The sequence below is a fragment of the Kryptolebias marmoratus genome, linkage group LG20 (assembly GCF_001649575.2).
Source record: "Kryptolebias marmoratus isolate JLee-2015 linkage group LG20, ASM164957v2, whole genome shotgun sequence".
Taxonomy (NCBI): Eukaryota; Metazoa; Chordata; class Actinopteri; order Cyprinodontiformes; family Rivulidae; genus Kryptolebias; species Kryptolebias marmoratus.
In genome coordinates, this window is record NC_051449.1 from 16,712,632 (window position 1) to 16,734,490 (window position 21,859).

Below are 21,859 nucleotides of genomic sequence, written 5' to 3' on the forward strand. Positions count from 1 at the left end.
GACAGTGAACTGATTACCTTTTGTTGCAAAAGTAGCTTGAATAAACCAGATCTATTGTAATATTGTAATGAAGGAGACGTTCTGATATTTGATGTTCATTTGCTTGATAAAATTCAACACTGACCACTACGGCTGCAGTTCTCTGGTCAGTGGCCAATACATATCACTATACACTGTCAACAATACAATTCATTAAAGATCCATGAGAGCTTTAATCTATACTAATAGACCAACTGTCCATTCTTTCTCTAGCTGTTGGGCATTGAAGCCAGCAGGATCTGATTTACAGAAGCTGTCATGTTGTACTGTTTTGGGTCCATCTTACCTACTTACCTACTCTCCCCCACTCAATCATGGTGTTACATGACCTTTATTTTTAGCATGAAACAACTGATTACCACTAGACATGTTTAAAAAAAATGATCATTTTCACATACAGGTGCAAGCCAAGAACTACACAGAGAGCAAGTGACCCCCTGAAAAAAATTATCTGAGATGATTTTTTAAAAATTGTTTAGGAAGGACAAGTTTGTTTGCATAGAGAGGGACTTAAAACTTGTACTGGAACCACCTGACAGTAAAGCTGGTCATGTTCCAGCTTCAACTTCCTGGTTCCGCTCCGACGTCTACTATATTAACAGTCTTGATACAACTTATCCTTTAATCATGATATGATTCACCCTTAGTCACAATTCAACTCAGTTCAATATGAGTTCTGATTTTACACATTGGGATTCAACACAATACAACACAGCAAAACAAAGGAATGATCCTATGTCTGTTACTTAGAGTACGTTTTAGTGCCTAATAAAAAATAACCACTGACAAACAGGGCCTGTCTTGAGATTACAAAACACTTTCATAAAACCTGACAAACAATACACACTTAAAATAAGTCCTGGTGGAAAATTAAAAATTGCCAGGCAGCAGATGTGTTTAACACTTTTTAGTAACTCAACGGTGAGCAGCAAAACGTATGTTCGACAATATAAATAAAACCTGGTGAATACAGGAATCTGTACACTCCACTTTTCTGCTATTTTCCATCGAAACAAACATGACTGCAGGCTTTTCATCTAGTCAGTGAATGGGTCTGATTTGAACTTAACAAAGATGTGATTGACAGACTGATGCATCTCGATTTATTCCCAAAACTACATCGGCAAAGGCTGCTCAACCAATCCAATTGTATCATGCACATGCAATGAATCGATATCAATCAGTTAATCCTCACATGTAATTACTGGTATAGGTGTATTCATGTATTTTCAATCCTGCATTAAACTTGTCAATCTTGAATTTAAGTTAAAGTTGAAGTTAAACTCCAGACCAAACCGAGAAAACCAAAGCAAGTCATATTTTTGTGCTGGAAAAAAAGAAATTCTCCATACGCTTTAATGACTGAGCTGAAATCCCAGCCCAGGCCATGTTGCTACATCTCCGCCTGTCATCATTTGCATGCAATGAAATAATCAGCATCCACAGCTAGACTTATGCTCGTCAAATATCTAGTTTGGTATCCCATCCTTTGCAGTGTCAGCCATCTGCTCGTCCCTCTGCATAATACAGCACACCACAAGTTATGGCTGGAGTGCTAGACTCAACACACATACACACACAATCATCCATCACTTGTCTGTGTCTCCAACTACTCTGAACTAGACCAAAAAAAACTGCATTTGAACAAATATTCATACATATCTGGCCTAAAATGCCTGTTGTCTATGTGCAGTAATTACCTTCACCGAGAAGTTTATCTTGTCGGTAGCGCCTGCCTGTTTGTTTCGCTTGCTGGCTGGCTGGCTGTCCACAAGATTAATCAAAAAGTTATGAACAGATTTTCACGAAATTTTCAGGAACTGTCAAACGTGGTACAAGGAACAAGTGATTACATTTTGGTGGTGATCTGGTCAAAGGTTAAGGTCAAATGACAAGGTCACGGATCAGGTCTCTGCAACTGTATAACAGGAATGTTAAACTCCACAGCTGGACACCACATGGGTCAAGGGTGATCTCTGTTGATTTCAAGGTGACAGGGTCAAGGTCAAATGACCTTGTGCTCTAACTATGCAACCATATAATGGAGGAAAATTAAACTTCACAGTAGGATACCGCTTAGGTCAAGGGTAATCATGATTATGGTGAAGGTCATGGGGTCAAAGTTCAACACCACAGTTGACCTAGTGATCTAACCCTGCAGCAGTGTAATGTAGGAATGTCAAACTGCATATCTGGACTCCTCATGGATCAAAGATCATGCCTGATGATTTCAAGTTTCATAGGGTCAAAGGTCAACATCATAGGTAATCCCTTTCTTAAAAACTTCTCTCTGCTCCTACATGTGACCCTTTTGTGTCCTCCACCAAGGTAGTTCTGTTTCCTGTTGTGTTTGTTGGTCCGTTTGTCTGTCTGTTAGCAAAGATCAGGTAAAAACTAAAAAGGTTTGAATGAAATCTTCAGGAAATGTTGGGGTTGTCACAAAAACCAATTGGTTAAATTTTGATTGTGATCCAGTTTATGATCTGGATCACGTTATTTTTTAATCAGACTGTGGTCTTGATGGAGGTTTGCACCCTCTGAGTGCTTCTAGTTCATTCTTCAGACACTATTTTTCCACTGTTAGCAAGATGGTTTTTGCTGCAGGATATTTGAAATAGAGAGGGTGATGCTTTGTGTTTCAAAGATCTTACAAACATGCCTTTCAAAAGAGTAAAAGAGAAAAAAAAAGATTAAAGACTACGCTTGCATGTTAGAGGACTGTGGAGGAAACGACTGTAAGCCCGTACACTGATTTTTACAGAATTTATTTTAAAAAAAAAAGCTTTTTATTTCATGCTCCAGGTGAGCAACTTACATTAAAGCAAAAGCGGTTTAACCAGAAATCGATTCTAAAGACTCACAAGATGATTTTTAGCTTCCATTTTCATAATGACAGCACATGGCTTAACACATCTATTCAAAGCTAAGTTAAATCTGTTGCAGGACTGTGATTGGAAATGCACTGGTTGGTCAGCTTGTGATCAGAATTGGTTGATTTTCAGCATGCTCAAGTTCAGATTTTATTTAATTTTTTGGTCTGTGAACAAATCATTTCTAAGCACTTAAACAAAATTTATTTCCCATGTTTTTATTTGCACCATCAATAACATATCTTTAATCTGGAGGTTTGGTAAAGAATACGTATAGTTAGTTACGTATTTGTGATATATGTAAGGTTTAGTAATGAAGTCAGAGATGGACTATATGTATGAGAGGCTACAGAAATAAAACATGGGTTATTTACAGAGGGATGTCTACAGCTAACTCAGCAAGAAACAGAAGAATAATAAAATTAAATGAAATGAAAAACAAAACTATAATACATCATTATACAGAAAAAGGAAATAAATGGTATCAACAAATATTAGAAAACAAGTATTTGATAGTTTTATTGTTATGATTATCAAGCTGTAATTTGGCATACCAAATTAAATGAATAATTCAACAATCTAACACCTCTGACAGTGAATCAGTTTCTTCCTCACAAATGTTCAGCACTGCTGCAGTTTATATTAAATTGAGGTCTTGTAGACAAAACTAAAACTTGACCTTTCATATAGTGCATTTGTCACAATTTGCTAATAGGACCCAAGGATGCAGACTCACACAAGGACCTGAAGAAATGAAACGATTTAACAATAAAAAAAAATCAGAAGGCAGACATGACAGCAGATATTTACAAAAGGGAAACTAAAAATACACACACACAAAAACAAAATGGCAGCAAAACACTAAAAATCACAAGAAGCACACAGACAAAAGTAGACAGGGAGTGATGAGGCAGGTGGTGACAGCAGAGCTTAATGAATGTGGGAACAAGGATAGATGAAAAGAAAACACAAGGAACAACATGGCAAAAAAAATTAATAAAAAACTAAATCCCCGACAACCAACAAAACAACCTAAAAACCCACAAATCTACCAGACAAAACACAAAGAGTCCAGGATCATGGCAGCACTTTTGTGTTTCAAGGTGTGGAAAAAAACAAAAAAAAGAGAGAAACGTTAGGGAGCAATAACAAAAACAGAAGATGTGCTGAACTTCTTTTTCTGTTTGCTCAATAACCCGGAGGACAGTGTTGGTAGATTTCCAGTGACAGACAGCTGCAACCGGTGCAGAGGGGATTTTAGGATGATTTTAGCTAAAATCATCAAAACGAAAAGTAGAAACTGGCTGAACAAATGGCAGCTTCACTTGCAAAATTTGTCAGCTCATTTGAATTTAGGAGAAAACTATTATAATTGTCAAGTAATATTAAATTCAACACTGTCCACGTTTTTCTACGAATGACTGAACTGATGAACTGTTTAGCTGAAAACATCTCCGAAATAAAGTGCCATCTGGGCCATGCTCATCAGTATGATTTAACACCAAAGACATATGTGGTTTGCCTTCTAAACAAGGGACGAACTCTGGGTTTCCAGTGGCTGGGGGTTAAAATAAGCAATGGAGTTCTGGGCTCGAGTCCATTTCCCATCGTTATGCATTCATTTTTGCTCATTCTCACTTTTTGCTCCGAAAACTAGGTCATACTTTTATGCAAATTAAACATTCTCATAATTATTACCCTGTAGCTGAATACAGTGATGGTGTAAAAGTGAAACCTATATGTCACACACGCCAGAGGGTCCTGACAAAGCACCAAAGAGTGATGAGCTGGGAGTGAGACCGGACTCAAATGAGAGATACTGGCCTATTTATATTATGGTGCCCTGGAGTCTTCCTTCAGCAGGAAAGAGAGACTTGAGAGAGAAAACACACACATGATTCCTCCACAAATTACCCCCCTCCCCGCTAATGTTCTGCTCTTCCCTTTTCTGCATGCCCCCTCATGTAAGAAGTTGTGAAAAAAAAGAAAGAAAGAAATATTTGATCCACTGTGAAATGACTTCTTATGATTATCTAACTATGTGGAGAACTTTGAAGAAAACTATATTTGGTAATTTAATGAGTCCTTATTTAGTCCTTAATAAACAAATGAAGGGGGTAGCGGAGAGTGGGAGGAAATGCCCTTTATTATTGCAAGGCTGCTGCGCAAAGACTTACGTAAAAGACACAAATGAATTGTCAGGAGAGGAGGTAATTAACATAAGGTTGGTTCTTTTCACAAAGATACTAACCCTGGGTGTCTTCTTTCTCATCGTGGAAACAAATAGGGGAACTGAGAGTTACAGTTTGCATTAAAAATGTACTAAAAATGTTAGTTTTTTTTTGTTTGTTTTGTTCTGTTTTGTCAAATATGTACAGTGCCTTAAAAAAGTAGTCAAACTTATTGAACTATAGCACATTTTGTCATGTTACATTTTACTTGGATTTTATGTGACAGACCAACACAAAATGGCACATAATTGTGATTTTCTAAGAAAATCTAAGAAGTGTGACATGCATTTGTATTCAGCCCCTTTTACTCCGATACCCCTGACTAGAATCCAGTGCAACCGATTGCCTTCAGGAAATCACCTAATTGGTAAATAAATGCCACCCATATGTAATTTAATCTCAGTATTAAAAAAAGTGTTCTGCGGAGGCTTCAGAAGTTTGTTATAGAACATCAGTGATCAAACATCATGGGGTATAGCTACTTCTTTTAAGGCGGAAAAGACATAAACACGTTTAAACGTTTAAAAGAGTACCAGAGAAAATGTTCTCGTGTGAAGCAAGAAACCAAAGTAAACCTGAGTAGATGTGCAGAGAAAATACAGGTGTACGCCTTTTAACCTAAACTAAATGTAAATTGCATGCTTTTAATTTTGATTCATTTGACTTCTAAAGCCTGAAAAAAATCTGTTTTCAGCTGCACTGTCAATTAGTGTGAACTATTCCACTCAGCATCATGATGCACATTAATTATTCACTAAGAGTGACGATGAAAAAAAAAACTACTTCATTTGCCTTAAAAACTCTGATCTGATCGCCGTTAGAAAGCCTAAGTAATAGAATTTTTTCTTCTCTGATGAGACAGAATTGGCCTAACGTTTTATGTAATGTACTGTATGCTGCCTCGCTGTTGTAGCTTATAGAAACGCAGCGGGAGGTCATGCTGTCTTTATGTAAATGAGGGTTATAGCTGTAATGTAAAGTGTTTTCCAGTTCTGGTGTTAAAAGGACAGGAGCACCCAGCTGCTTTCTTTAACACGAAACACAATACGCGTGTAGCTCACCTTCTACGTATAATTAAGACATTCTCATTGTCTTTCAGTGCAAATGTCTTTTTTGTTCGAACTGAAACTGCCCCAGTTCCTAAAAGCTTGTCAAAACCAGTTCTCCAGAGTAAAGTTTACTATTTTTTACTTCTTTTGCTTAAATTTATTACTTTCTTCCACCGCATGAACATGTGGTTAGTTTGCAGCACTTCATGTATTTTAATGCCAGATGTCCAGAATCTTTGCTGGAAAGTGCAACTAAAATTGGATTATTGATTAGGAGAAAAAAAAAATACTTGAAGGACTGAAAATGTGACTCATTATTTGTCTGTGAAGATCATGCGAGTGTAACAGTGAATTGCATATATCTGTATTAGTTGCTGGCTTTTATTAATAGCTGGGATTTTAGTCAGAAAATTTCCTTCATATGTATATATTTGTGCTTGCTGTGCCAGCTGTGAAAGTTCCTTTACATTTTGTGGAAATTTGATTTAGATTAAAAGCGCATTGGTACAAGATAAATATTGAGTTAGTCTAATCGTCTTCATTTTTACAAACTGCAACTAAAAGACTCAAAAAGCAACACTAACAATGCGGTCCTCACAGCTTGAACAGACGTAGACTAAAAAAATGTTTCAAATATTGAGATCTATTACAATCATGTGCATAAAGCTGAGCGTTAGAACTTCAGGGGTTCCTTTAACTAAATATTAATGTCAACAGGCTAAAAGCCACATGATGACAATACACTAATGAGAAACATTTTAGTTTAGAGTGGAAACATTTGATTCAAAATCTCAATTTTGTTACATGATGGCAATAGTTACAGCATACCCCCTATTGTTTCTGTTTTGTTGTCTTGTAATGTGGAATTTAGATGGAGTTTCAACTACATTGTGAGTAATAAACGTTCACAAATTACTCCAGCAGAATAGAGGTAAATGTGAGAACAATTTACTTTAATTAACTCTAAAAAAAAAAAAAAAAAAGTAAAACTAAGAAGTGGTTCAGATCCTTTTTAATTTGCCAAACACACATATTGGAAACTCCCCAAACACATGAAAGTAGGCGGTGTGGTCGGATGGGAATAAATTAAAATTGAACTTTCAGGCCATCGAAGACCATACACCATATCTGGAGCAAGCCTAGCACCACTCATCATGCTGAGAACACCATCCCTACAGTAAAGCAGGGTGGTGGCAGCATCATGCTGCGGAGACATTTTTCATGGGGAACTGGTCAGAGCTGAAGGAAAGATGGATGGAGCAAAATACAGAGAAATTCTAGCGGGAAGCCTGTTGGAATCTTCCTGAGATTTGAGACTGGGATGGAGGTTCACCTTCCAGCAGGACAATGACCCTAAACACCTAGCTGAAGTAACACTCCAGTGGTTTAATGGCCCAGTCAAACCCCAGACCTTAAAACAACTAAGAATCTCTTGTATGATTTAAAGATTGGTGCACAGAAGCATCACTCATACAGTTTGAATCAGGTGGAGCAGTTTGAACATAAAAAATAAACTAAAACTCCAGTGGCTAGATGTACCAAGATTGTGGAGTTTTGAAGCTAAAACCATGGCAAGCCTCTGCTTGTTTCACAATAAATGCATTTTGCATGTTGAGAGAAAGGGAACAAAAATAGGGTGAATACTTTTGCAACTCACTGAATGACCTACAGTTATGAACAGACCTATTGCCCATTTGGCCTGCAGGTGGTGCTAAATGTAAAGTCAGAGACGAGCACATTTCAGATTTCCTCCTCTGGGAGCACAAACGCCTGTGTATAATTTAGAAAATCAATTCAGCAGTCCTGAAAGTATTTCAATAAAAGCAAAAGCGATAAAGTGACTGATATTGCCATCCTGAGCACACATATGTCTGCATTGTGGATGTAATTCAAACAGGACTAAAATCCTTGCTAAGGGCTAGTATCATCTTACAAGTGAACAAACCAGAAACAAAGCAACTAGACAAAGGCGTTGGCTCAGAATGGGAAGCGAGTTATTGACTTGAATTATAAACGCTATATACACAGCTGTCTGAACTCTTCACGCACTCCCGATTTTACATCTGCTTTTCTCGAAGGAAGGTTACATTCAACAAACTTTTCCTTTTCGCAGCGATCTATCACTCAGGGTAAATCAAGAGCAGGCATTCATTTTCTCCTCCTGAATTTTAAGTCTCCAATGAAATTTTTTTTTTAGAAAAGAAAAGAAAACCACAAAACTACCCAACACAGTATATTTAACCGTACCGCTCCAGGCCTATTATAAATCTCTGTCGTCTGATCGGATGGAACCAGTGTAAGTAGATTTTGATGTTTCTGAACTGGCTGAATTGTCGAGTTACCGAGGTACAAGCAGAAGCTAATCAATTCCACTTTCACTCCGTCTGCCATCCAATAAGCCAATCTGTCAGATTTTTTCAAATATGTCTCACACTGGAATAAAACTCTTTCAGACTTCACACTGAGCTTCCTCCAATATCAGATTCGGTGACAAGAAAGATGATAAACGACGTGAAGACAAAAGCTGACAGATGTGATAAAGACAATGTTGAATGGCTAATCAATCTCGTGGGTTGAAGGAAACGAAAGGAGGAAAAAAAAGGAAAAAGAAAAATGGCAGCAGGGATCTCCTGGTGTGAGTCAGCACAGGCAAAAAGGGGCTGATCGGCACCATTTGCAGCACATGTGTGTCTGCAGACCACATATCTGCGTATCCAAGTGCGACGCCGGCTTCTTTTCTTTTGTTCACCAAAGTAGTAAAGTCCGACCTTGCTTTTATGATCAAAAAGCGATGCTGTGCGCTTGCGTGTGTTTGAACACCCGGCCTAAAACAATGCAGAAGAAATGCACGCCTGTTTTCTTTTATAGACTGCTAAAAAAAAACTGACACCAGCACAAACACACTGAAAAATTAGAGCCTGTGAAAACAAGTATTAAAGGAAGTGACAAATGGCTGCCTCGGACAAGTAATAATAACTTCACCGTGGTGCAGGGGCATGGAACGTAACAGCTTGCAGAGGACTGAGGTGGAGGAGTGAGTAGGCAAGTACGTTTTTTTTTTTGTTGTTGTTTTTACCCTCGTCGAACGATGGACTCTCCCTCCACTTCTGTTTTCCTCTCTCAGTCCTTCCTATTCACAGATTCAGATCAAAAGTCCATTATTGCGCCCTAGCTCATCCGTAAATGTGCGTGTACCAGACCTGCATGTCTGTGTTTAAGTCTTCGTGACCTACTTTGACTAGAAATGGACATCCTGAAACTTGTGGAAAACTCAGATGATGGTCTGTGTTAAATACATGAAGAATCCATTATTTTGGCCACGCCCAACACAGTAAAGTGCCATCTTTGGCTTCTGAATATGTTATTTTTCCACTTCCACTTTTATTAGGAAACAGTACTACACTCATATAGAAAGCTTCAAACATGCATCATTTATTTTCCACTATTAAAACCATAAATCCACATTACTCGCACAGTTTACCCCTTTACTCTTAAAGGCGCCTTCATGCTACATAAGGAGTCAAGAAGTCGGCTCAAGGTCAAGTGGTTGCGAGACTTTCGTTTTCGCACACACCTTTCATCGTCCACAAGACACTCGGATCAGACCTCCCAGGAAGCTCCTCCCTCCTCCTACGACATTAAAATGGGTTTCTTTCGGCTGGCTTCTCAACTTTCCTGTCCTTGTAGAGATTTTTGCTTCCCTTACCGCGACCAGACGTGTTTATTAAACTGTCTCCGCTGTCTTTTTGAGTTCATAGGTTTCTAAGTTTTGCCGGAACAGTAGCAAAGATGGCTGTATTTTCTAACAGCCTCCAGCTGCTCCTCAGCGGAGCAGTAGAAGCACAAATGACTCCATTAAAGCTCTCCGGCTTTTCCGCATAAACACGCCCACAACAACTTCTGACCAATCACACAAAACTTGGCGCAAACCCCTGTGAGAAAAAGTTCGTCCAGAGCCTTGTGTCGCCACGAGAACAAAATGACGCAATATTTGTCACACAACCATGTGAATGAGAGCCGACTTCGCAACTTCTCATGGAGTATGGAAAGGCCTTAAGCCCCAATCTCACTTTGAAACACTACAGAGGTTGGTTCATATAAGGGCAGCGGTTCTTTTCAACATCCGCCAACAGGATCGGATCAGGAAAAGTTCAGTTTGAGATCCCACTTTCACATCATTTCTAATCTGTTTTGATTTTACTCTCCGTTGATTAGTTTTTATCCCACTGCGGAGTAAGCTGGGTGAAAGTAAACACAGCAGCTTTGCGGCTCTCCAGGGGGTGACAATGTTGGTCCATCTGTCCGACATTTTAGTTCAGATTAAAATATGCAGACAACCGCCTCATGGATTGCCCTGAACTTTGTTACATAAATGCTCCAAGCAGATCGAAATATAATAACTTTGGTATTTCTTTTGCTTTTTAATTCAGGAGGCAGCATCTCAAAGTGTCCAGCAGTTCAGCTTTAATGGAGGGCACCCACAGCTTCCGGTTCTCAGCAAAGTCTTTCTCTTCGTTATTTTTTTCCATGCAACGTTTTATCTTGGATTTCAACACATGTCATTCAATCCCCTGCGAGCGCAATGAGCCCGTCTCACGCAGCTGTAATTCAAAATACTGCAGAGGTGGCACACTATACTAAGAAAGGGCTCATCGTGCTGCTCATATGCAAAGCAGGTGGGGGTTATTCAGTGAGTAAATCACATCTCTGCTTCAGCATCTTTAGACTTTTTAGGATACATCCACCTGCTTCCCTGACAGGCAGATGTTTCTGTTCTTTTTCTTTTTTTTTTTTAATTTAAGCTCATCTTCAAACTTGAACATGTGTTCAAGGCTCATCTACCATTTTATCTGCTTTCAAACTCTAAACGTTCGGCGTGAAAAGGTCCCCTTTTTGTAAACTGATTAAAGCAGGTAAGATAAAAGCAATAAATAAATGATTTTGTTTGATGCAGTATTTATCGGACTACCTTTTGTTACGCATATTTAAAAATTCTTGTGCCCTTGGCTGTTTCAAACTGAGGCGATAATGAGGCGTATTCATGTGCCTCTGTTTGCTGGAAATCGTGTTAGGAGTTAATTCTGAACGTTTCATGTCAGACATCATGTTGCAAGTTAAGAGAAATCAGAAATTAACTCACAACTGGGTTAGAAAAGATCTCCGGGAATGATGAACAATCACTGGAGATGATATCATGCATGTACCAGCATGAGATTGACAAATTAGGAAAAAAGGTTAGGAACTAGCTCTGTCTTGCTGGTTAACTTTTATATGGAATGGTTAATGATAAAAAAAACATTCTATTTTATTTATTTTTCTACTTTACAGATTAAAAAATAGTTTGACAGGCTAAATTGTGCACGACTCAAAAAGAAAGTTTGATTGTTTGTTCTAAAAAAAACTTCAGTTCAAATCACCTTTTGTGTGTGAGCCTCAGAGGCCATCTTGTGATGCAGTTTTGAGAGTCAGCCGCTCTTTTTCCTCGCTGTGAATAGGCAGGACCGTGGCCTTGACTGGTTCATAAATCAGTACTGAAACGGAAAACAATTTTTAAAAAATGTGTGGAATGAAGTTCCAATATACCACACACGGTAAGTGTTTGATTTTTCAGTCATTTACTGAAGAATGTTGGTTGAAAATGTTCTAGGAAATGGTATGTCTGTTAATCTTGTTGATTTTATTTTTCTAAAAAGCTTATGTGAGGCTGCAGAGGCCGAAAAAAAAATTGCAAATGAAGCAGAAGTCTCGTGATTATCAGCATTTTGATTAGTCGAGGCCACAGAGCCCCAGAGAAACCTGTTTGGAGTCAAAATGCCTACCAGCGTTCTGAAAACATGCTCATCTGTAAAGATGTCTGTTCGAGAGTGTAATTAGAAAATTATAAGTATCGTGGTTGTTACTATCAGGGAAAGAGTTCCAGGTTGCAAAACTGAATCATGTGAACCTATATTATATGTGTTTAAATAAATCCCCCAGCTCTTACTGGACATTAGGGGTGTAATAAGATCTCAAACGACGAAATAAGACAAGATTTAAACAGTATGTTTCTGAAGAAAAGCTTTTGCCACTAACTCATTTGACTGGTCTTTTTCTTTTTCTGATTTCTTATGAGTATCTTCAGACCTTAAAACAGAACTTCAACTACACATGGCCTTCTAACTTCTTATTAAAGCTGCATAACATTCAACCTCAGGGGGTCTAACTTCTCTTCACATGGGGCCGAAAAAATCTGATTTCCTATATCAAAATATTCATACAGAAATATGAAAGTACCTTTCTCAATGTATCTTATTTATCAGGAATTAAGACTTTATTAATTTCTTATATCTTCCTTTTTATCACAAGTTTTTATCTGATTTCTAATGAAAACATTTTACCACAACCCAAAAAAAATAGTTAAAATAAAATTTTTGATTAAAATTCAAACAGTTACAAACATTTCACCTTAAAATTAAGGATGAAAACACACAAAAATATAATGGATAAATTAATTTCAGGCACGCACGCTGTAGCTGGGGTGTGCTTTGACAGACCTGTGTCTGGTTCTGAGTTAACCAAGGACTAAAGTGGACATTAGAGTGAAACTTCTCTGAGGAAATGGTACACTCAGATTTAGTTTCACCTCCACCTCAAAGTTTGGAAACTGCAGCAGAGAATGGTGAGTGTTTTGTGACTTTATTTAACTTATTCACCCGTTGGTGGTAAGATTCAAGCAGCCACGCTGAGGCAGCACTTGGTTAAATAGAAAACTATTGAGACCATGTAGGACCAGGTCAGACAATCAAAAAAAACAGCATTACAGTACACATAGGAGTACCACTGGTCTTAAGGGTACACTATGAACTTGAGTGTTTTTAGTGTTTTGTCTCTGTTTTGCCATTTTTTATGCTATATTTGTTTTATTCTGGAGATTCAAAACCATAAATTTCTTCTTCTGCTTTTGCTTACTCGTGTCAAAGTAAAGTCTTATCCTTCCTGTGACACCAATTCTTACAATAGAACAAAATGTTCGGAAATCTGTCAAAAATGAAATTACAAGTGAGTGCAGCAGTACAGAAAATCCAAGAATTGGATACTTTCAACCAAATAAATTTTTTGGATCCAGGTGTAGGTTCACAGTGTGCTACATGAGTACTAATTGGGTTCATTAGACTCACACGTTAAAAGCTCAACAGTGTTAGACAAGTGGCAACCATGGATCATGTTTCCATTCACACAGGAGCAGAAACCGTCTTAATGCAGTACAGTTCAAAATCAGATTACCTCCGACACTGCCACAGAGTCAAAAATGAAAGAGGAGTTGCAAAGAATGAGCACATCGGGTAACATCTGAGCACTGTGATGAATATTCTGCCGCTCATTATTTTATAATGATCAAACACAGTTCAGCTCTGAAGGCTAATCTTAGCTATTCTGAAAATAAAATCAAGGTGACTTAGTCTCGACTTTGTGCTGCCTCATCACACGCAGTCATGCCAACAAAGGTGCTCAAACTTTAACAAAACGTATGGAAATGATGCCTTCCACCACTTCAGGGTAAAATCACATCGCGCAGACGTGGCTTAAGGCTCTCTAAATCAACATGCTATGACATATTTGTGACACACTGGCTTAGTTGGGCATTCCATCACTGGTGTTTACTGTTTACTGTCACCTTGTTTTTCCCTGAAAGGACTGGAGGAATTATCCTCTCTACTTTCTGGTGTTCATCTTTCATTAAATGTGACAACCTCCCATGGGTTTTGCACAAACACGGACTCAGAGGCAAACGCACAAAGACGTCTAACCTGCTCTTTGACGGAGGCGAGGATGGCAGAGGTGGTTTCAGACTCGGAGCCGTCTCCATTGGAGGCATTGAGGACAGGGCTCAACATGGCGGCGGCGCTGGCACTGTCAGACGCCACCTCAGGCACTGGCATACCTCCTGGAAAACAAAGAAATAACAAACAGTTTACTAAAATTAAAGGCACTGATAGGCCAATTTTTGTGCAAAAACATTGTCCCACTTAAACTTTATCTCACTTCTGTACTTAACTATGAGAGAAAAAGTTAATTTAAGTACAAATGCTGAAGATCTGCACATTTTTAACTTCTATTTCTCCAGATATTTTTTTCTTTTAATTTTGAATAAAACAAAACAAAAAAAAAAGACAATGACTGACCTTTAAGGTAGTCAATCAGTTATACTTCTCATAATAAAGTAATTGTTTAAAGAGACACAGACCCTCCCACAACCCTGAACAGGACAAAGTGAGAACAGAAAATTAACGGATGTTTCATTGTGACAAGCTTGACAGCTGAGTATGTACACAATCACTGTTGAAGGCAAGATTACAGTATTTTAAATGACTTATAAGCCTTACTTAAATAGACAGTTCAGATTTTTTTTGAAGTGGGGTTTTGTGGAAGGCTTATGAACACATAATATCTTACTTGTTGTAGATAGCTCTTTAAATGAACTCAATTTGTAGAAATAGTTTAATTCTGACCAGGTATTCTTAAAACAAATCAAGTCTCAAATATTTCAAAGTGGTTCATTTGATCTGTATTTTATAAACCTAGATTTAGCATTTCTGGAGCACTCCCACCAGGAATATCATCCTAATTCTGCTATATTCACCATGCAAAATTAACAGCGGTGTAAAGGTTTACAAAATATTGTGCTGAAGAAGTTTAAAGACGACCCCACTCTCTTTGGGCCCACACAGACTAGCTGTTTAGGTCAGAATCAAGAACTTATTCTCCAAACTGAGGCCATTCAAAGATCTATGTACAACTGGTAAGTTATTAGGTGTTTATAATCTTTCCACAGAACTCCACTTTAAAAGATCTGAACTAGCCCTTTAAGAATTTAGAGCATTATTAGTTAACAGATTTTAATGTGTGCATGTGTATAGCAACTGCAAAGTTGTACGGTTAAAGATAGGGTTTTTTTTTTGTTTTTTTTTCTAAGAAATCAGTTCTGCAAGATATTAGAAAAAACATACAATTATTTTGATATGATATGATATGATATGATATGATATGATATGATATGATATGATATGATATGATATGATACATTAAACATTGAGATGACAAAATCATGTGTGATAAAACCACATTCATCAACACTTTCCTTGTGTGTTAGCATCTTAACCATTATCATTTAAATCAGGATTACATTACATCAGTGAGAGTAAGAGTCCATTAAATTGGCCAAATATAATATTGGTACTTGGGCTACAACTATGATTTATTGCAGTCCAAGAAGTTCTTTGCAATATTGATGCACAGATCCTGCGCAACTGATGAATTTTTGATATATAGTGTGCAGCCCTGATGAAAATTAAAAAGTGTAAAATTTAAACGAATTGATAGATTCCTTAAATACTAATTGTTCAGAAATTTTCTAAATGAATTGGTACATGTCTGCAATCATGTACCTGATGATATCCATGCACAGTTTTGCTCATTTTTCATCTACCACAAATATTAGATGACAACAGTACAATAACCCAACTGCATGTGTTTCCTGAATAGACAGAGTTATAACCCTTTTTGTGCTGGCTGTGGTGGCCATCTTGAATTGAGCTAACTCCAAATGTTAAAGAGTTGTATGTATACGTTCGCTGATTGTTTCCTGAAAGTTTAATTATATTATGTCCAGTGACTCATGAGGTATTTTGCTAACACTACAGTCATTTCATCTTCAGGGAATAATAATAATTATGGTTATAGGTGCAGTATATAAATAATATTTAAACTCAAGAACCATGAACCATAGTAGGATTGGGAAAATGTTTAACTGTAGAATAGAAACTTATCAGTACCATATTACCATAAAACATGTGGACAGCTCAGTTATCCAAAGTCAAAACTTGCTAGCTTCGAGACTTCTAGCACCAGATGATCTTTTATTCACACACACACACACTGAAGGAAAAATCTGAGCCATGTGTCATCCTGTATTTGAACGTAGGAGAACATGGGCTCCACATGTGCCATGTAATCCTGATGCTGCACGGAGCCGGTGGAACAGCTGCACCAGGCAGCTTTACATGCCGAGGAATCTGCACACACACACACACACACACAAGCCCCAGGCCGAAGTAAAGAAAGTGGAGTGAGTGAGCAGAGTGCAGGGATAAGAGTGGAAACGAGGAGAGTGGTGGAAAAATTGAGAGCCTGCGAGACCTCAATGAGAGTGATGTGAGGAGAAAGGAGGAGCAGGAGGACGATGGGGGAAAGAAGAGGAGATGAGAGGAGAAAACAGCTATTCTTGCACGCTGCTAGGCAACAATCTCTGGTCAGTGAAGGCTGCTCGTATGGCTGACCTGCTTCACTCGTCTTCCATTTTGGAGAGCACTCCTCTTCCTCTTCCCCTCCATCTATCTCTTCACCCATTGCCGTTTCTAAACCTAAATTTTTCATCACCGTCCACCTTGTTACTTACACTTTGTCATTTTCCTCCTCCCCATCGCTTCTTTTCCCCTTTTGCTTCAAAACTTGATTGCCCCTCCTCTCCCTACCCGTTTTTCTTCACTTGACCTGCTTTAGAGTCTTTTCTTCTCAGCACATTTCTGCTTTATTAGGCAGCATCCGGCAGAGGGTGACAGAAAGAGGATGTCCAGAAACGGTGGATTAGAACCTGCTACGCTACAGTGCACCTAAGCTCTTCCAGCACCAGCTCCCTCCTCCTCTGTGCATGCACCGTACCTCTGGTAAACAGGCTGCTTATCTGGCCCCGTGACATCGCTGCATGTGTAACATTTTTCACACCAGCTCTTTTTTTGGTAATCTCCAACTGTGCCATCACACCAACAGAAATATTGTGGTCTACATTTATTTTTTTATTATTATTTTTTAAATCAGGCCTGCGTATTTCTCACCTGTTTTCATTTTTGCTCTCTCTTTGGTCCCACCACACACAGTGTCATCACTTCTGCTAACTCCAATCTCCTTCATTGCATTCCCTCTCTAAAGAAATGAGTCAAAGCCCATTATTATGTTCTTTTTTTTTACTTTATTTTATTAAGAAAAGGGCCAAGATTCATATTAGCTGTGGCAGAGTAAGCTGTTAATCAGGTGTTTGACTGCTGCCAAATCTACCCATTATTAAGCATGAGGCAAAACATTGTAACTTTTGCTAAACAGCGGCACCTGTGGTCACATTTGGTCATTGCAGATTTCTGAAAAGAATAATTTTTAAACTCATTTTTCTTTTTTTTTTCTCCAAACAAAAAAAAGAGTTGCTTCGCATACAGCCAGGGGGTCTCAAATTTTAGATTCAAAGGTCCAAATCTGATTACTAGATAAGGTCAAAACCAACCAGCAATAAGCAAATCCCATTTATTAAATTTGCTTTCAACCAAAGGAAATTACGGTTTGCCTACAAATGTTTGCTTGTAAACCTGAGCTGCTCTAACTGTTGACAATAAACCCTAGTGTGCACTGCAGTTTTATAAGAAACTTTACCTTAAATGTGTTTAACTTTATGACTTTTCTCGCCTCAACAAATGACATTTCTTTGCTTTTCCACAAACATAAACATGGAACAAACTGAACTTAAAGGCAACAAGGCTCTGAAACATCAGAATGATTGAGGTAGAAGTTACAGGTGCTCTGAGACAGGTAAAATACAGAGAAACCTGAAGTGGGGAAAATGGTGAGCTGCCTAAATATTAGCACACAAAATGATGTCAGACGGAGTAACTGACTTCAATATTTATTTGTTAAGCGGCTGCAATCTAAGCTTTTTACCGCATTTATTGCTGAGAATGCACTCACACAGATGTGGTGAGAATATTTCTCCTTCCAGTCATCTTTAAAAACTTGGTTTCCTTAGTCTAACTATTTTCCTCTTCACCATTAGATAACGGCATGGCAATGTGACATAACACCTCCTTCTCTGCTGCCGTAGTTTCTGATAATGACACCAGCAGAGGCCAAAGCTGCAACATGCTTCAAGGCTAACCCACTTTTTGTTACATGGCAAAAACAGCCTCAGACAGCTTGTGTCTGAAGACTTGCAGCTTTTATTGCTGTTACTGCAGCCTACACTGAACATTTACCACTAGAAATTCACTCTTTTACAGCTTATTTTTCCTCCGTCTCAGTCATGTGCTCCGATTCTCAAACCAAGCATGAGGACACTGTCGCTCTTTGCTTCACTAACCCCGTGCACTCTTTCTCTCTCTGTGCACACTCTTAAACGAGCCACACCACTCTTAAAAGAGCACCAAACACACACTTGCACTGTGATATAAAATGTGTGCTGGATCCAGACTGATTTGAAATTCGGTCCTGATCCGGGCCGGAGTTTGGGCTATGAGAATCGCTGGCCTACAGAGATGTAAAGTGAACTTTGACACGCTGACTTTAGACAGAACAAAAAGCCAAACAACAGAAAAGAAGTGTCGCATCAATACAGCTGCTCTACCCAGTCTGATTTGATCTGAAAATTTTGTAAAAAAAAAACGGCACAGGGGTTCAGAATGTAAACACTAATTGAACAGAAATTGTTTGATCATATTCTTTATATCCTCTGAGATTACGATTTTCCCTGAATTGTTCAAAAACACATTCAGAACATAGAGATTAAAACAATTTTAGATTCTTTTTAAAAGAGGACTTACAGGCACTGACTGCAAACTATAAAATATAACCCATAAAGGGTTACCATGAACTATAGCAAATGGTACAGTTTGAAAGAGTTTACTCCAATAGTCCAATAGTATTGATATGCAATTTTGAAATGAGGGTACACACGCAACGTACACAAAGCACTCAGCTGAATCCACCACTACAAGACCACATGAAAGCTGAGTCACATGACTGGCTGTGGTTTGTGTAGGTAATCAAATAGATTGTAGTTTTTCCAAAATAAAAAGATGAAATACACCCCATTCTGAAGTCTGTTTCAATTTAGATTGTTTTAAAAGCCTGTCTGCATGCTATACTCAACAATTCTGAGCGAAAATACAAACTAATACAACACATTTGTCAAATTTCCCAATCCCAAATGGCTCTTCCGTGGACACTGTCATTGTTGATATATTTTCAGTCACTTTTTCATAGGTAAATAAATTGTAGTTGGCAGCTGTTCACAACTTTTTAATTTAGGGACACATTAATCATCAATATAAGGAAAGCAAAGGATTTTGTTTCCTACTTTATAAATTGTATTTTTTTTTGGACCTGTCTTCATGACACTGCAATGAGTGCCTTCAATAAATTTTCCAAGCCACTTTAATAAAATCCACACTCTTCTTTTTTTTTTCTTTTGTTCCAGTTCTAACTTTGGTGTTGTTTCTTCTGTCACACATGCAGAAGAAGCATGTTAACGCCGGTTACACGACGGGTGTTTATAGCAATATATACCGCTGCTGCAACTCCCTCAAGAGACGCCTTTTACAAAGATCTGACATTGAATTTTTAGATCAGAGCAAAGACCTGCTGCCGTTCATCACATGGCATTATGAGCTGATAACATTATCCTCTCTTTTTACATCATCACTAATATCACATCCTAGTTGATGTCAAGTCCGTTTAATCATTTATGCATGTATTTAAACAGCCTTGCTCCCACAGCCATGATGTGCTTAACGGTTCGCTTCAGACCTTCACAAACGACACGGGACGTTAATCTTATCATCAATTGCTCTGGTTCACCAGTGGTGCTAATTTCTGCACACTGATGGTCAATGAAATCCTGATGCTTCGCCGTACGCGCTTTGGCCTTTAGGCCCGTGTGCATGAAATATTTCATCTGACAAAACATCCAAGGGAGTTCTGGATGAGAGGAGGAGAAGATGCCCGGAAGCGCGGTCCGCCTATAGAACAATTCATGAGACAGGCTTTGGAGTTTTTCAGCTGTGCAGACAGGAAAGCCAGCCAAATATAGGTCAGCTCAACAGACCGTGTCCAAGCCGTCATCACACAACTGACCAGTACAAAGCAGCTTTCCCCAATAACAGCCATCAGAACTAGGTTATAGAGGCCCGCAGCCCAGCTTCAGACAAGACTTTGAATATGGATTAGGCCTAAAGGCTTTATTTTACTGAAGTATAATCTTGGATTTTGTCATTTGGGTGGGGGTCTATATTTCAGGGGTATTTAGCCCTGCCTTTCACTGCGGTAATCTCTGATATATTGCTGTTGCATTGTGAGTGCAGCGGGCCATGATATGACTGACACGTCTGACATGGGGAATATTGAGCTTAAACTTTTGACCCTTTAAGCTCATCCATCAGGTTTGAGACGAGCGCATTTTTGGTGGAGACAGGGCTCCAGCGGCAGACCAGATGTCCACACACATCCAAGGTTATTTCAGCGTGATACACATCACTCTTATCTGTAATTATATTTCTGGGCTTCCTCCTCTGCGTGCGTATATGGAGCACTAAAGCATGCTTCCGTGTGTAAATTCTGTGCTCCCCATATGTGACAGTTTGATGGACAGTCCCCTGTTGTCTCATTAAAAGTCTCCGCAGTGTTTTGTCTCTACCAGTCAGCCGTCCCTTTTTGTCTAGACTGTGCCTGCTTTGAAAAAGGGAAGAAAGTTTGACATTGTATCTAACAACGTAATTAGCTCTATCTGTGTCATTTTTGTGTATTTATTAACCCCCAGATCGACAGAGGAGTTTGCAGTTCCAGTTTTATCGTTCACAGCTGAATGGTGAAAGGGCGATAATGTTTTTGCCCGTCTCTGTGTGTACATGAGGTTGTTATTCTGTTGTGTTAGCAAAATGCCTCATGAACCACAGAATGATTATTAATAAAACTCTCAGAAATTTGGTATGGTAATAGCTGAGCATTGTTCCCCACACATACTCAAAGTGCAACAGATTGTGAGACAACTGTCAGAGTCAACCATGTTTGTCTGTTAGCGAAATATCTCCTAACCCACTGGGCGGATTGCAATGAAACCCTCAGAACAGAATTATTGGCCCTACATCTACAACTGATTACATTTTAGAGTCAATCCAAATCAAGATGGCCACCACAGCTAATCAACCTCAGCATACAGATAATAGCTATAATTCAGTGAATTTTACACATATTGAGCTCAAATTTGGAGTGGTAGTAGTTGATGGTCAATTACAATACATATTCCAAGCACTAACAAATTATGCAAGATACCTCAACATTGCATGAGACTGCACATAATGCTAATGTTATTATCAGAGTTTGACCTACAATTCTGTCATTTGTCATCATAAGATGATCTTAGTCTAAAACTCTGCATTTTCATACAAATTAATGTGATAGTACTGTGATTAACTTTTGAAGTTGAGTAATCATCCAATGATTACAAAAAAAAAAAAACCTTCAGTAGCTAATTAGAAATTTTGCCAATAGATAAATTAACACACACACACTAACCCTTTTTTATGACAGAGTGCAACAGAAAGTTCTACAGTCAGACTTGGGACTGTCTTTTGACCTAGTGGCCTCATTAACAACCAGAGTATGTAAAGAATTGACCTGGTAAATTGATAGGTAAAATGTTCATCAGTTTGCTATTTAATCTTGTTTTTCTGGATGGTTTTGTTTTACCACAGATCATGTTGTGCTCTTAGTCTGGGATCAAGAGACAAGTGAAGAATCCTTCGGACTCTGTTCCCTCTGAAGTTTCAGCTAGGAAAATTGGTGTTGCCCGTTTTACAACTCCAACTCCAAAAAAGTT

At 38.4% G+C, this 21,859-nt stretch overlaps 1 protein-coding gene across 9 annotated transcripts in view; it reads right to left on the minus strand.

The window, feature by feature from the left end:
* ctnnd2b (catenin (cadherin-associated protein), delta 2b) overlaps positions 1 to 21,859 on the minus strand; it is a 160,685-nt gene that overhangs the window by 110,087 nt on the left and 28,739 nt on the right. For all 9 annotated transcript variants that reach the window (XM_017420860.3, XM_037982054.1, XM_037982053.1 and 6 more), the window contains exon 2: positions 13,977 to 14,113. In XM_017420860.3, the coding sequence (XP_017276349.1) occupies positions 13,977 to 14,108 (132 nt within the window). In that variant the 5' untranslated portion in view covers positions 14,109 to 14,113. The remainder of the gene's footprint in view (positions 1 to 13,976; positions 14,114 to 21,859) is intronic.